The following is a 13,583-nucleotide window of genomic DNA, read 5'->3' as shown; positions in this document are numbered from 1 at the left end:
TACGCGTGCTCAAGGAGAGTAGATGCATGATTATCTCGGGGTGTTGCCTGACATATGTGTGGCAACATAGGCAAAGTGTTTGCCCCTTCATGACACGCCATGGGGTTTGCTGGTGAAATGTGTGCTACCTTTGATAATAATAGTGTCCCGTTCTTAATATCATGGGATTATGTGGGAATTATGGGTGACTTTCTGGCAAGACCTCTCATAATAGTGGCGCATTCTTTCCAGAATGTGGGCTTTCTCGACAATCCCAGCTTTTTCTGGCGCAACAGAGGCTCGTGCTTGACAATGTGGGCGTTCCTAGTGACATTCTGGCAACTCCTAGCACAATAGGGTCTACATTCAGGGCATATTGTGATCATTTTTGGGACTGTTAAGGCTATCCATTGCATAAAAGTACCCCACAGAGCACATAATGTGAACATTTGTAGCGGCAGTCTGACTATCCCTGAAATAATGGTGCCACATACTAGATACTGTGTGATCATACCACCTTCCCCACAAAATAAGACACTTGACACTGCACTAACACTGCCAAAACTGCACCATATTGCCAACAAGCATCACTACCCACTATCGCACAGCCTAACCCCACCACCCTACTGGTTAACCACTTCCACATCACCCCCTCCCACCACACTACACCCTGGGACTGATTGCCCATGCCTTAGCAACAGTCGGGCTCATCGCCACTAAGTATACAGACAATGCAAAGCTTTTCACTATAAAAATGCCAGACCTACTAGATTTGCAAATGTTTTGTCACATTTGCCCGTTTCAGCACATCCCATAGCAAGCAGCCATAGTTGCATCAAACTAGGCTTCATCCCTTGCCTGTATGTAGCCTGCAGCCACCCTCCACCTTATGTTGCCTCCGCTTTAGGAAGCCACGGAAGTCAGCAACACGTGTCGCGGTCTGAAACTTCGGCAGGAAATGTGGAACTGCTCAAGATGACGTCCCTCTCGTTGTAGCTTTGCTGCTGAAACCAAACCGATTGCGCGCTCTGTGTTGAAAGGTCCAATAAATTGAATACACACAATAACTCTTGAACACTTTTAATTGCACACTTTTCGTTTATTGACCTGGACATTATAGGTCTCAAAAGTCAGAAATAGTAAAAGGATATGCAAAAAGGTATATTACAGGAAGCTGCCATACATAGCAAAGGGAATAAGTTATTGTACTTGTTTTTTCTCTTTAAACCTCAATAGTACAAATGACTAAGGACCAGCTTAACAAACGCATGTTTATATCACATGCTTTGTACAGGTAAAAAAAATGTTCCAAAAGTGTTCCTTAGAAATGCTTCTAGCTACTGTATGAACAAGGAAGGTATCAATTACTTGAATATAAAAGAAAAATGAGCACCTTTTTGAGAATTGTGAAGTACGGCACAGTTTAGAAAATGGAATGATTTCAGACATCTCTTTTGTTGAGTATTGTACAGGAGATGATCCACGGTTTCCCCTGAGAGTGGTGTCATATGAGGGGGTCGTCCAATCACGGCTCAAGAATGGGGGCCAGAGCCAAACGGAAGGTAGGGGCCCTTGGAAAAGCCTAGAGAGGGTCCTCCTGTAATTCATAATGGCGTGGTGGAACTGGGAGGCTAGCTGTTTGGCAGACAACAGATAGTACGACATAAATGTAGGGGCCTGAACGTCGACACCCCCCTCTTCCCCACATGAAGCCCAAGGCAGAGCCTCACATGGACCAGTATTCCGCCCTTCTAAAACCCTGCCTGTGTCCTGATTGTTGCTCACAAAACTTGCTGAGGCGAAGAAGCGTGTTATGGTCGCTTGGGAGGTGGATACAGGTAAGATGCTCTTGGAAAGAGGCTAGAAGAGGAACACCAGATTCAGTCTATGGGGTTTTTATTTCCCAGCAGGCGTGCTCTTTACCATTGAGCCAACCACATCATCTTTTCCAAGGTAATTAGGAGCAGAGAATGGGCTCTCCCTAGGGACTTTTAGGGCCCTCTTCTTTCAGCTGGCTTTGACCCTCCTGTGCTTTTTTGAAAATGTGCTCAACCCAACGTGGAAATGTTATGTCGCCTGGAGACTCAGTGTTGCCGCTGCAATGCCGGTATGACACACATATCCTCTGAATGCCCATCTTTATAAGGCACAACCACAACCTTTTCACTTTGTTTCCGCCTACATTAAAATACTGGCCCCGGAAATTAAAAATGAACCAACACGTCTCAAGCATTCCACACCAAAAATGTCCACCGAAAATGGCACAAGACATTGTAAATAAAAATCTGACCAGCAGATCTCTGCGCATACATTACGAGTGTATCCATCATCATCATCCCCGCAATATGTTTGTACCTTAAAAAAAGTTCGGAAGGAGAGAGTTTGCTCAGAACCATTTCGGACTCAAATTACCGATCTCTATGACTTCATTTACAGATATTTACAAATATACATTGTACTTTTATCTTGGAAGCTATTGTGGATAGCTGAATATTCAGCGACATTCTTCAACACACAGCACACAACGTGGGAGCTTAATCACGCTGCTATATATGAACACACTCATTCATGTTACATGCCATTCATAAGGAAGGTAGTCTACTCTCGTATATGCACACAGTGTATGTCATTAGTTCTCGCGCAGGCCAGCCTCATTCCATTTACTTTCTTATACTCGCAGGCCTGGCTAAACCTTTGTCTTTCTTACTACTACACTGTCCCTTGTTCACTCACAGACCTGCTCATCTTGTTCACTGTCATTCATTCATGGGGCTCTATTTACTCACGCCCATCATCAGCCAGATTAATCCTGTATAAACTATCCTGCACTCAGTCCTGCCTCATCCCTGCATCATTCACTGACACTGCTGCCTCCTCCAATCCTCGACCGCGTGTTCATTCAGCGGCGTGCCTCGCCCTACACATTCGCCTCCAGTCACCCAAAAGCCAACCTGACCGCGTTCAGCATCATACACTGACTCACAGACCTACCTGGCCCAACACGCCATTATGCATTCACTCTCAGGCCTGCCTAGTCACCAGTCACTCAAAGTCCTCCTTATCGCATATGTTCATCAACAGGCAGGTATTATGCTACACATGTTCTCTTTGTCACAACATCGCGGACTCAGAAAGGGTTCGATCATTGTTCAGCTTTTCTTTGTCTGGATTGTGCTAAGAAGGAAGTGTTCCCCTCAACAGAGCCCTTGTTCACAGTTTTAAAACACCTTTCAGCTTCCTACAAAGTGCTCTCTACGTTTAAATACTCCAAGTGCTGTCTCTTATGGGTGTCCACAATTTCACTCGATTTTCTTCTGGTTTCAGGCATCTTGCCAAGGATTGTACTGTCATTGCTTGATTTCCGTCCCGCTTCCACGCTCACTTCAAATCTCGACAAACAAGATCACTGGAAGTTTCTCCATAACAATTCTGGTGGGAGAACCGATTGTGCAAGGCACGTAGTGAGAAGGAGGCAGTTCCTTAACAAGGGTGGCACTGCTTTACACCAGTGTGCCCGGCTTGGAGTCCTCGTGCCAGTACAGGCTTGGATCGTCTTCGAGCAATTTTTCCCCCATATGGCTGCTTGTCACGTAGTCTAGTTGGTTTGGTTCCACGTATTGTCTGGGAAAGAATGAAACAATTAATTTGAGAGATAGCTCCAAACAACACATTCAGCAATACTATGTGAGCAGATGTACACATTGTGTACATGCTGTGTTAGTTAGTCAAAATATTATTGAGTTGTCATCATAATGCACCATGTTCAACCTTTTAAATTGCTGAATTGACCAACCAGTGTGTTCCACACGATACATGCCTCGGACTCAACTTTGCTCTCATCCGTCTCCATCAAGCAAACATAAACCTGAGGCGACTGGCACGGTCACCAGATATGACCCAGCCTCACTAACTCATACAGATTTGTAGCTGAAGTGGGCATCACCTTGTTTTAACAGGTGCCTTTAAAACACCGTCCATGAAAGCCCTCAGAAACGCATGGAAGGGTAGCGTGTGCAACACTATGCAATACATGAAAACAAATTCATGGGATTCTGTGTCTAAAGAAGGCAACTCTATGATAATGTAAACCGACAAACTGTAACATCTCTATATTCTTTTCTTTTTCTCAGTCTAATAATGTTTATGCTAGACTACACAAAATGTGCTTTCATCCTTGAACTAAAACATATACCCAGGGACTAGCCAAACACCAGACTCTGAAGACATCCCCCTCTGTACACCATCCATAGCAGGTACTGGGTGCAGTTTGGCCGGCTGGGCGCTGTATCCGGCTACAGGCCAAGCCCTGTGGCTACCCACCACTGCATACAGTGGAAGGCCACCTGCAATGGAGATTGGTCACCTTTGGCTAGTTGAATGCAGGGTCTGGCCACAGGACAGGCTATGCGGCCTACACTGCTATGCACGGCCAAAGGTTTGGGAATAAAACCCTTGAAATTCAAAGAATTAACAGATAAAAAATACGTTATGGCTCTGGGTCAAAAGCATAAAACCACTTCATAAAGTATTTCTAGCATTAAGGTTTTGGAGTTTCTGTTTCTTTCCAAAGTTATTGTGGTGTGGGATCACACGGAAACGATGAGTAGTAGTAAAGGAGTTGAAGTGGGCACTTTCTTAGGAATGTAAGAAAGTGCCCACGACGCTCCAGAGCAACCAGTCGGAATCCGCAACAGCAGGAAATGCTGTGGAACCCAACCATCGCCCAGGAACACGAGAGGCTCCGTAAGTAAACACATTCGAAGGCACCCGGGATTGCCGCGTCCTCACAAAGAACACTCAATCAAGGTAGCATTACTACAGTTATACATTGTCTCAGTGTGAAACAATGGCTGGCATGCCCTTTCGCAACTGGCACCTTCACCTGCCGTGGCTACTTCTTGTTGTGGTTTACATATGGTGAACTCTATGCAGTTTATCACAGAATTCTCACTAGTTTTGCCTACTTTATTGATAGAATTGCCTCACCCTTGGAGTCAGAGTATGCATTAAAAGATGATGCACATTTATAGTTGTGAATACAAAGGCGCATCCCTGCAAATCAGCAGGGATGCGCCAGGAAAGATGCGTGACGCAAGTTTACCCTTGAGCCACCACAGATGCGCTGCATTCACAATGCGGTGCATCATGGTGCAAGGAGAAACAGATGCGTGTCGCATCTGCCGGCGTAAGGTTGGCGCAGTGCTGGAGTTGTGTCGCGGGCGCGACGCAACTCCAGCACTGTTCCAACCTGGCCTATCCTCAACATGGTGCGTCACGCCTTACGCCTGCTTCAAGCAGGCGCAAAGATTTGACGGAGCGGCGTCGGACAAAGTGACAGTGAAATCTTGTAGATTTCACTCAGGCACTTTTCCGAGGCGTCCTGCTCTGGAACGTGCCCCCGCCCCACTGCGCCGGAACGCCTACATGAAACCTGATGCAGGTTCCATGTGGCGCTGGGCTTTACAACGTGACGCATCTCCCTAGATACGTCACGTTGTAAATAGGGCGTAACGTGGTGCATGGTGTACGCCGCCGCTGCGTCACAGAAGTGACGCAGCGGTGGCGCACGGGCTCGTAAATCTGCCCCATAGTTTGGCCCCAAATTACCACCGTTCAAGCAACTGGTTATGCATAAAGTGTACGGGTGGGGGGGAGGGGGTACATGAATGCTATGATCCGTTGCATGAATGAAGAAATGTGCGGCTCCAAATCTACATAGAGTTGTGAGTAGATGAAGTCATCAAATGTGCACATACTCAAAAGCTGGAGTGGGCTCATGACAAATATTGCGCTACAGCCTAAAGGTGAGGCTGCTGGTATCTTGCCTGACACATGTACTCAAAATTCACCCTGGCAACTGGTGAAGGATAGCGGGCATAAAATGTGTCATTTTGTTTCTATTTCATGTCATGTGCAAGTATATAATGCGATATTTTCCTTGCCCTTTGTCAACGCATGGTTTTATTTGGTGTGAGGATTTTGCGGAAAGCCAGGTCAAGCTGTTTTAGTTCATTGGCTTTCCATCAAACCCTATGGCTATTTGCACTGACATCTCTCGTGACCCCCCTTAAGGTACATTGGAACGGGGGCTGGCCCTGCGCAGCGCAGACTGTGTTTGGCACTGCGGCTCCTTAACCTTCTGCATAAAGCAGTTTGTGTGAGAAAGTTGATCCGTGCTGCTGTTTACGCCATAGTTTAAAGTCACGAAAACGCAGCATAAAAGTGTCATTGTAAAGTGTAGTAAATTTGAGCTTTTATCTTCGATCTCTGTCTGTTCTTCCCTCGACTGCAAATAAATCATTTGTATATTGATGTAAAGTACAAGGAAGTGCTGTTAACGTGTTTTACTTCAGAGTTGCAAAGCCAATAAAGGGCAACTTACTTGTAAAAGATGAACAAAATAAAAATGAACACACAATGGCGGTTAATTGAGCACTGGAGCGGACACGACTTTTAAAAGTTAATTTGTCTTTTCTTAGCGCAATAAACGCTGACCCTAAATATGAACTACCCGTGGCTTACTTCTAGCTCTTTTTCTTCGTGTTTGCTTGACAAAAATGAAAGGAATGCAGGGCGCAGCTTCACACCACACAGCTGAGGGCTGACAGCCATTAAGAGGCGGACATGAAGTTTGAGGCCCCCTACAACAGGCAGGGCCCTGAGCAGAAGCATCTCGAAATATCCCCCTTCCTGCTGACGGCAGCGCCTGCGCCCACAGAGGCCCTTTGTTCGGCTGCACAACAGGTGGCGTCAGAGAGAGGGGCGGGGCTGCAGGAGGAAGTGACATACAGGAGACAGCGCAGCAAGGTGAAGTGTTCAAGCCCTCCACTGACATGGGCTCTGAAATGAGATGCAGAGTGCCATATATATAGTATTGGGTAAATAATATTACCCACAATGCACTGCACACCTTTTTGAAGTAGGTTGGCTCTAGCCTGTAGGTGTCCACCCTGTGGTCACCCAGCTCCTTCTGAAATATTGCCGCACAGACACTCACTCGTATGTGCAAGTTGGGGACATCCAAAGACAGAAAGCCCAGTTACAGGCATACCTCTACCTTGAAATTAACCATCAAAAAGTAAGTTCCTAATTCAATCAATTCCACAAACTGTCAGTAAACAGCATTCACAATATGGGGCAGATTTACAATAACTGACGCATCCCTGCAGATCAGCAAGATGCACCAGTTATTTTGCGTGACGTTAGGAATCCCTCGCGCCAATGCAGTGCATCATGGCGCAAGGAGAGGCCGATGCGTGACACATCTGTCAGCGTATTGGTGACGCAGTGCTAGTAGTTGTGTCATAAGCGCGACGCAACTCCAGCACTGCTCAGGGCCAGTCTATACTTGCTGTGCTGCTGAAAGCAGGCGTAAGGTGTTGACGCAGTGGGGAAGTAAAAGTGACTCAGTGAAATCTTGTAGATTTCACTGTGTCACTTTTACGGGACTTCTTTGCCACGGAACGCCCACCCTGCATACATTATACCTGACGCACATATAATGCAGTGCAGGGATTTACAACGTGACGCATCTCACTAGAAGCGCCACTTTGTAAATCTGTTGCATAGTGGCGAATGATTTACGACGCCGCTGCATCACAGAACGCAACGGTGTCGTAAAAATGTTGCAAGGGGCTTGTAAATCTGCCCCTTAGTATTTTGTTGATTGGCAGAGAGGTGAAATTTGCCTATTCCAAAATAATCTGTTCTGAATTTTTTTTTTTTTAAATGTTGTTGGCAAAGTCAGGCCTATTAACTTCATTTCGCCCGCTCTGCAGCTCCTCCTGTTAGACCCACTGCAGGGCAGACTAAGTTACACTCCTTGTGACACTGTTAACCACGTGGCTGATCACACTGTAAGTAACACACGGTCACACAGCTAGTCACTGTTTGCTGCCATGCAGATGACTCCGCTGTCACATCGATAAGCACCTTGGTGATCACACTGTAAGCCACACTACAGTTGACAGTGTTTGACGCGCTATTAGCCACACTGAGAGTCTCACTGCTGGTGACTGTGTGAGCTACCCTGTGGTCACACTGTTAGGGACACTTCTAGTCACTCAGACAGAGATGCCCCTCTAACACCCTCCCCTTCTATTATCCACCATCCTGGTCTCACTGTTAACAACGCTGTTGGTCATACGGTTAACCACACTGCTAGTAGGATTGTTAACCAAGCTGCAGGTCAAGCTGTTAGTCACAAACTGTTGGTCACACTCTTCACCAACAATGTGGGTCACACTGTTGACCAAACTGCTCGTAACACTTAACCACGCTGTTGGTAATATTGTTAACCAAGCTATTGGTCACAATATTAGTTACATTGTTGGACACACATTTGGCAACACTCTGAAGCACACTGTAGGACACGCAAATGGTCACATGGTTACCCACACCACGGGTGATTCAGCTAGTCACACGGTTGACCAGACTGCTGGTCACACTGCTAACCGCGCTGCTGTGTTTGGCTGTAATCGTACCATACTAAACAGCACATGGCTTCATGTGAACACTTTGCAAACAATACTCAATGCCAAATCCTCCCTGACTGAAGACAACTGGATATAAAACCATTCCTTCAAAAAACCCATGGGAACCGAGTGGACATAGCAATGGCTGTATGCTCCCAGATAGGCCTTATGCAACATCGCCATAAATGACATCCCACCTTTGGAAAATTCAGATAAATTATCAATTCAGAAACAGACTTAAAAGAGGAACTGTCACTTGGTGCCACAAACCATCTCAATCCAACACAAAGTGACAAAGTCCACTTTTAATTAAGTGGCCTCCAGGTTATCGCTTCCTGTTTACTATGCGGAGCACTTCTTGATTGAGGCGTGTTAAACATGTATTAAGCAGTTAGGCCCCAGCTCCTCAGGTGCTGAGGATGTCTACCAGACACAGTGAAAGTCCGAGGTCTGTATGTACGGGATGTGCTTGGGTCTGTGGGGAAATTGCGACCCCCCCCCCCCCCGCCCCCCAACCGCTACTTCCTGCTGCCTCTCTAAAAGTGGTTGGGCTGGCACAGAGTCAGTCAACCTGTGTTGAATTTCTGATGAACATCCATCTAAAATGGAACTGACAGGATTGTTTAAAGCCCATCACACCTTAGTTTCTATCATATTAAAATGTCTACATTAATTTTATGCTGTGCTGGCTCTCAAATAACATTATACACGTGCAAGTTCGAATTTTAAATAGGGCGGAACAGGTGACTCGGTTCCAGCCTCACAGCCCTTCCTTCCTTCCTCCCTCCCACCCGCTCAGGTTTTCCCACATGGTGGAATAGGCCATCTGGGCGGCTCTATTTCTGCCCCTGGCGGTGTCGGCTGTCTGAAAGCAGACCGCCTTCGAGCTGGAATGTAAACCGGGCAGACCAGCAGGTCGGACGGCAAGCTCACTCACCTGCCCCGCGCGGGGAGTGAATTGTAGACACCGGTGTAGCAGCTGCTGTAGGCGGGCTGAGAGTACGACTCATACTCGGGGTGCCCGCGAGAACTGCCCGGGCCCTTCCAGCTCCCAGAAGCATTTGAGGAAGACACTAAAAGGAAACAAAAAATACTCATGTCAATCACATAATGTTTACATTTCACACCGTATCGTGCATTACTACCAGGTGTAGATTAGTATACATGGCAAAGAATTTCCTTTAAGATGCTTGCACGTTATTTCAGAGCCTGACGCCTTTTTCCGATAGAAATACAATTTTTTAACATCTCAATGTATTCTGTTTTTTTTTTTTGTTCTGCAAGCTACTCGCACATGGTCTGATTCAGAATGTTTTTTTAACACGAGTGGGCACATCTTACTCTGGAAATTCAGGGACAGAGCACATCTTACTCTGGAAATTCAGGGAAAGATCGAGAGAAAGTCAAACACGCTCATAAAGAATTAGGAATCTGGTCTCCAATTATTTAGGCTCCTAAAACATTATGCTTTATGTAAATAAAAGTATTGAGTGCAAATTGCAGTTTAGGCTGATTTAAGACTGTCAACTCTTTCCTGTATGTCTTCTGATTTCTACTTGGAAGTTTATTACAGTAGTACCAACTCTTGGATGGCATAGTGGCTTGGTAACTCTTGAGTGTGGCTGTACAGGTAGCATTACCTAAAGAAGAGGCTTGTTTGTTGCCAGCCGGAGGTCTCATCTAAACAACCCTACGCAGACAAGATGGCAGAACATAGGCAGCTAAATGTCTGCCGAGGAATGTACTGGAGCACTGTTCAAAGCGGCATCATGCAAAATGATGGGGCCCACAGCAAAAGGAAGGTGGCGAGGGGCCTCTGAGACTCCCAAATGCCACCATTTTTTTAGGCCTTAAGATGAATTATTGGGCCCCTCAAGAGTGGTGGCTTGCTTGCTTTTCTGGGGCTTGTGTTACACCGGGCACTGCTTTAGTATGTTCTGTTTTCACTATGGATCTAAGTTTGTGACTGTGTTGCGATAAACATGTCTTTACACAGGATACCGATTTTTGCTTTGAAAAGTAAACTTGCTAGGACCAGAGCCTGGAACCCAAATGAAGCTGACAAATGCCACAAAATGAATATTCACTAACTCAGCAAAGCGAGAGAAAGGCGGAACTGCTGTGAACTTCTACATGCAGGAATATGTGTGGGCTAAACAACATAAACAGGTATTAGTAACCAATAGTTGTATCATTAATGTTGTGTGGTGCAACAGGGAAACAGCAAGAGCAGAATCTGCACAAGAACATAAAAACATCTCCAGTAAATTCCCTGAAATGTGTGGGCAGCTGTAGTGTCTTTGCTCTCTCTTGGAATCAGTTTGTGTTGATGACAAACCTACTGGCATTGCCAGGTGTTATAAACGTTCTAGTTTCAAGCAAATACAATGTGGAAGTAACCCGTTTTGGGGTATCAACTCCATTTACAGTGGTGCTGAGAGGGTGTCCATTAAAAGTTCTCTCGGAAGGTAAAATCGGATCTTCTCTCTCTCGTTTCGTGAATCTTTACAGAGGTGGCTGATCAATAATAAATACCCCACTTGTCTATCTCTGTCTCTCTTTTCGCTTTAGTTAGAGCTATAGTGCCTAGACACCGTTGGATAGTAGTGTGCTGTATACATTTTGATTTAATTTCAAAAGGCATGTGCTCTGCAGTGGCATAAAGCAAAATAATGTCCCTCCTGCCCGTGAATGTGATGAGGGGCCACTGCTGCATGCATATCTCACAGATTATTATCATTGACCTTGGTCTGAGTGGGGACCACCTGAATGGCTGGAGTCACCCATGCCCCGTAGGGGTTGCTGGAGTCTGTGTTACACCCCTGGGGCTCTTGTGGGGAATGCGAGAGCACAAGACTGAAAAACAGTCCAGTCAAACAGTCCACACTGCAGAAATTAGCATCTCTTGCGAGTAAGATCTCAATAATATTAGGTACTAGGGATAATCATAGCAAGAAACACCAGTAGTAAAGGTGGGCGCTCCACATGCACGACAAAAAATAACAAAAGACAGAAAAATTTGAAATAAGAGGCACAATTCTCGGTGCTGCCGTAGAGTCAAAACTGTGCATACAGTCTGTAGCAAATAGGTATTGGTGTTTATTGGGCTCTATAAACTCCACACATGAGCATCTTTTTCATTTCATCAGTAAAGCAAACATCACACACTGTCAAAGCCAAAAGGTCTGGCTTTAATGTGCTGAACCAAGCCAGCAGGGAGGCACAAATGCTGTTTGGATGCGCTGCATGCACAAATGCATGTTAAAAGTAGGCCTATTCACTAAGTCAATTTTGGGGTAAAAAGGAGCCAAAACGATTGCTTTCTGTACAGAATGAATATAGGAGATCAAGAACCTAATGTGACAAAAAGTGTGACAATTGAGTGCATCTTTCAAATGCAAAGTAGTGCCCCAAGCGTTTTAACGGAAACACTTCCTAAGGGCGGGATGATAATAGCCAACAGCATAAGGTGAGAGAGTAAACTCCTGCGGGTGGAGCCAAAGCACACTCTATGGACTATTTAAAGAACTGGAACCACAGGGTGACGTGTTGTCAAGCCAGACCTAAACAAATCACACTTAGTAATGATGTATTTGAGAATCGCTCTCTTAGTATTGTCAACAAGTAACTGGAGTTCCCACTTTTTAGAAGAAAAGGCACTCGAATGATCTGTTTCATCACGCCACCAAGAACTGTAAAAATCAGAGTTTTTCTAAGGAGAAGTGGTGTGTGTGGCTCGGTCCTCTTAGAGTCACCACAAACCTCGAGAACATGGTACCATACATTGAGGTTTGAACCCAGATTTCGGTGGGCGTATGCTCAGGTCGCAAAAAGAATGCACAATTTCTGACTTTTATCCAAAAGAATGCCTCTAGCTGGTTGGCTCGCGATACACACAGAGAGCAAGGGGCGTAGAGCAACATCTAACAGCCTACAGCACCTGCAAGCACAATGTATATTCTGCCTGATTAATGTAGTAATATGATTTCACAGAGCAGGTCTAGAGCGGAAGAAACTTTCCAGCAATGAAAAGGTAAGCTTGCCCCAGCAAGAGACCTGATAAAATGTGGTTTTGGAACACCTTTCAGGGAATTAATTCCAGGCTCTGTGTTCATATGACCACCGAGAGGCACTTTTGTTTTTAAAAGTGGTATTGCTTACCTACACTGTAAGCTATTTATTTACAGTGGTGGCAAAACGTGTACACAAATGAAATAGCCCCAAAATCGGAGGACAGGCTCCAGGGAAAGTGACAATAATACAGAAATGTCTAAAGCGTAGGTCTAACCTAGAAGTTTTAGGAAAGGATTTAGGTTATGTGTTGAGCCATAAAGAACTGAGATAACAGACATTCTAAAAAATATTTCATATATAATAATAACAATCCACAGCTTTACTATGTTGTACAGTTTTTATGGCATTACTGCTTTCATCCTACGGCTACACATTTTGGAAAATAGCATTTATTCAAATTTTTGACAACAAATACCACCACTGAGCCCTAGGTAAAGCCGTTGAATGTAACTTTTGTATCTCATTGAGAACCTTCAGTGCAGGAAAAAGTAAAGTTTCTACTCCAGTTCCCGTACGCCCATGATCTATTAATCAGGAACTTGCCGACATAAGCGTGCCTTATAGAAGAGGCACTGATTTGGGAACTTCACTTGATGTTGCTGATGGCCGCTGTCATGATTGCCTCTTTTGTAAGGATGCTCTTCCTGTGTGATGGCCATGGCCACTGGAATTATGCCATTGTGAGGCCACAGTGATTTTCGCATAATTAAATATTAGCTGCATTTGCCATAAAATCCATCATCTGCTGCGCAATCTGCAGATTTTAACAAAATAGGTGTTTCTTGCTCAAATGGTTCAAAAGCTACTAAAATGCAGCGACACATGTTGCCGTGCAGTGAAAGGCCATTTGCCAATCTGGACTGGTCATCTTTTTGTTGCTTATTGCTATATTTGGTATTAAAATGTTACTAATGAGGTGCAACCAATGCCCAGACAGTGTTACCAAGTTCAAAAATGATGAAAGAACAAAGTGATACTATTAAAAAATGTGACGCATTATCGCTGCATAGTTTGCCTTTTCTCGAGGCATAATTTACTAAACCCTGCTGCATAATT

At 45.1% G+C, this 13,583-nt stretch overlaps 1 protein-coding gene across 1 annotated transcript in view; it reads right to left on the bottom strand.

Moving 5' to 3' along the window:
• Nucleotides 1–1,057: 1,057 nt before the first annotated feature.
• Nucleotides 1,058–13,583, bottom strand: part of FRMD4B (FERM domain containing 4B) — a 515,943-nt gene continuing 503,417 nt past the window's right edge. The window contains exons 22-23 of the mRNA XM_086939027.1: nucleotides 9,391–9,526; nucleotides 1,058–3,600 (exon numbers count right to left, since the gene is read on the bottom strand). Of these exons, the coding sequence (XP_086795153.1) occupies nucleotides 3,480–3,600; nucleotides 9,391–9,526 (257 nt within the window). The 3' untranslated portion in view covers nucleotides 1,058–3,479. The remainder of the gene's footprint in view (nucleotides 3,601–9,390; nucleotides 9,527–13,583) is intronic.

This window comes from Lissotriton vulgaris, chromosome 9, assembly GCF_964263255.1.
Source record: "Lissotriton vulgaris chromosome 9, aLisVul1.2, whole genome shotgun sequence".
NCBI classification, from domain to species: domain Eukaryota; kingdom Metazoa; phylum Chordata; class Amphibia; order Caudata; family Salamandridae; genus Lissotriton; species Lissotriton vulgaris.
This window is presented reverse-complemented; position numbering and strand designations above follow the sequence as displayed.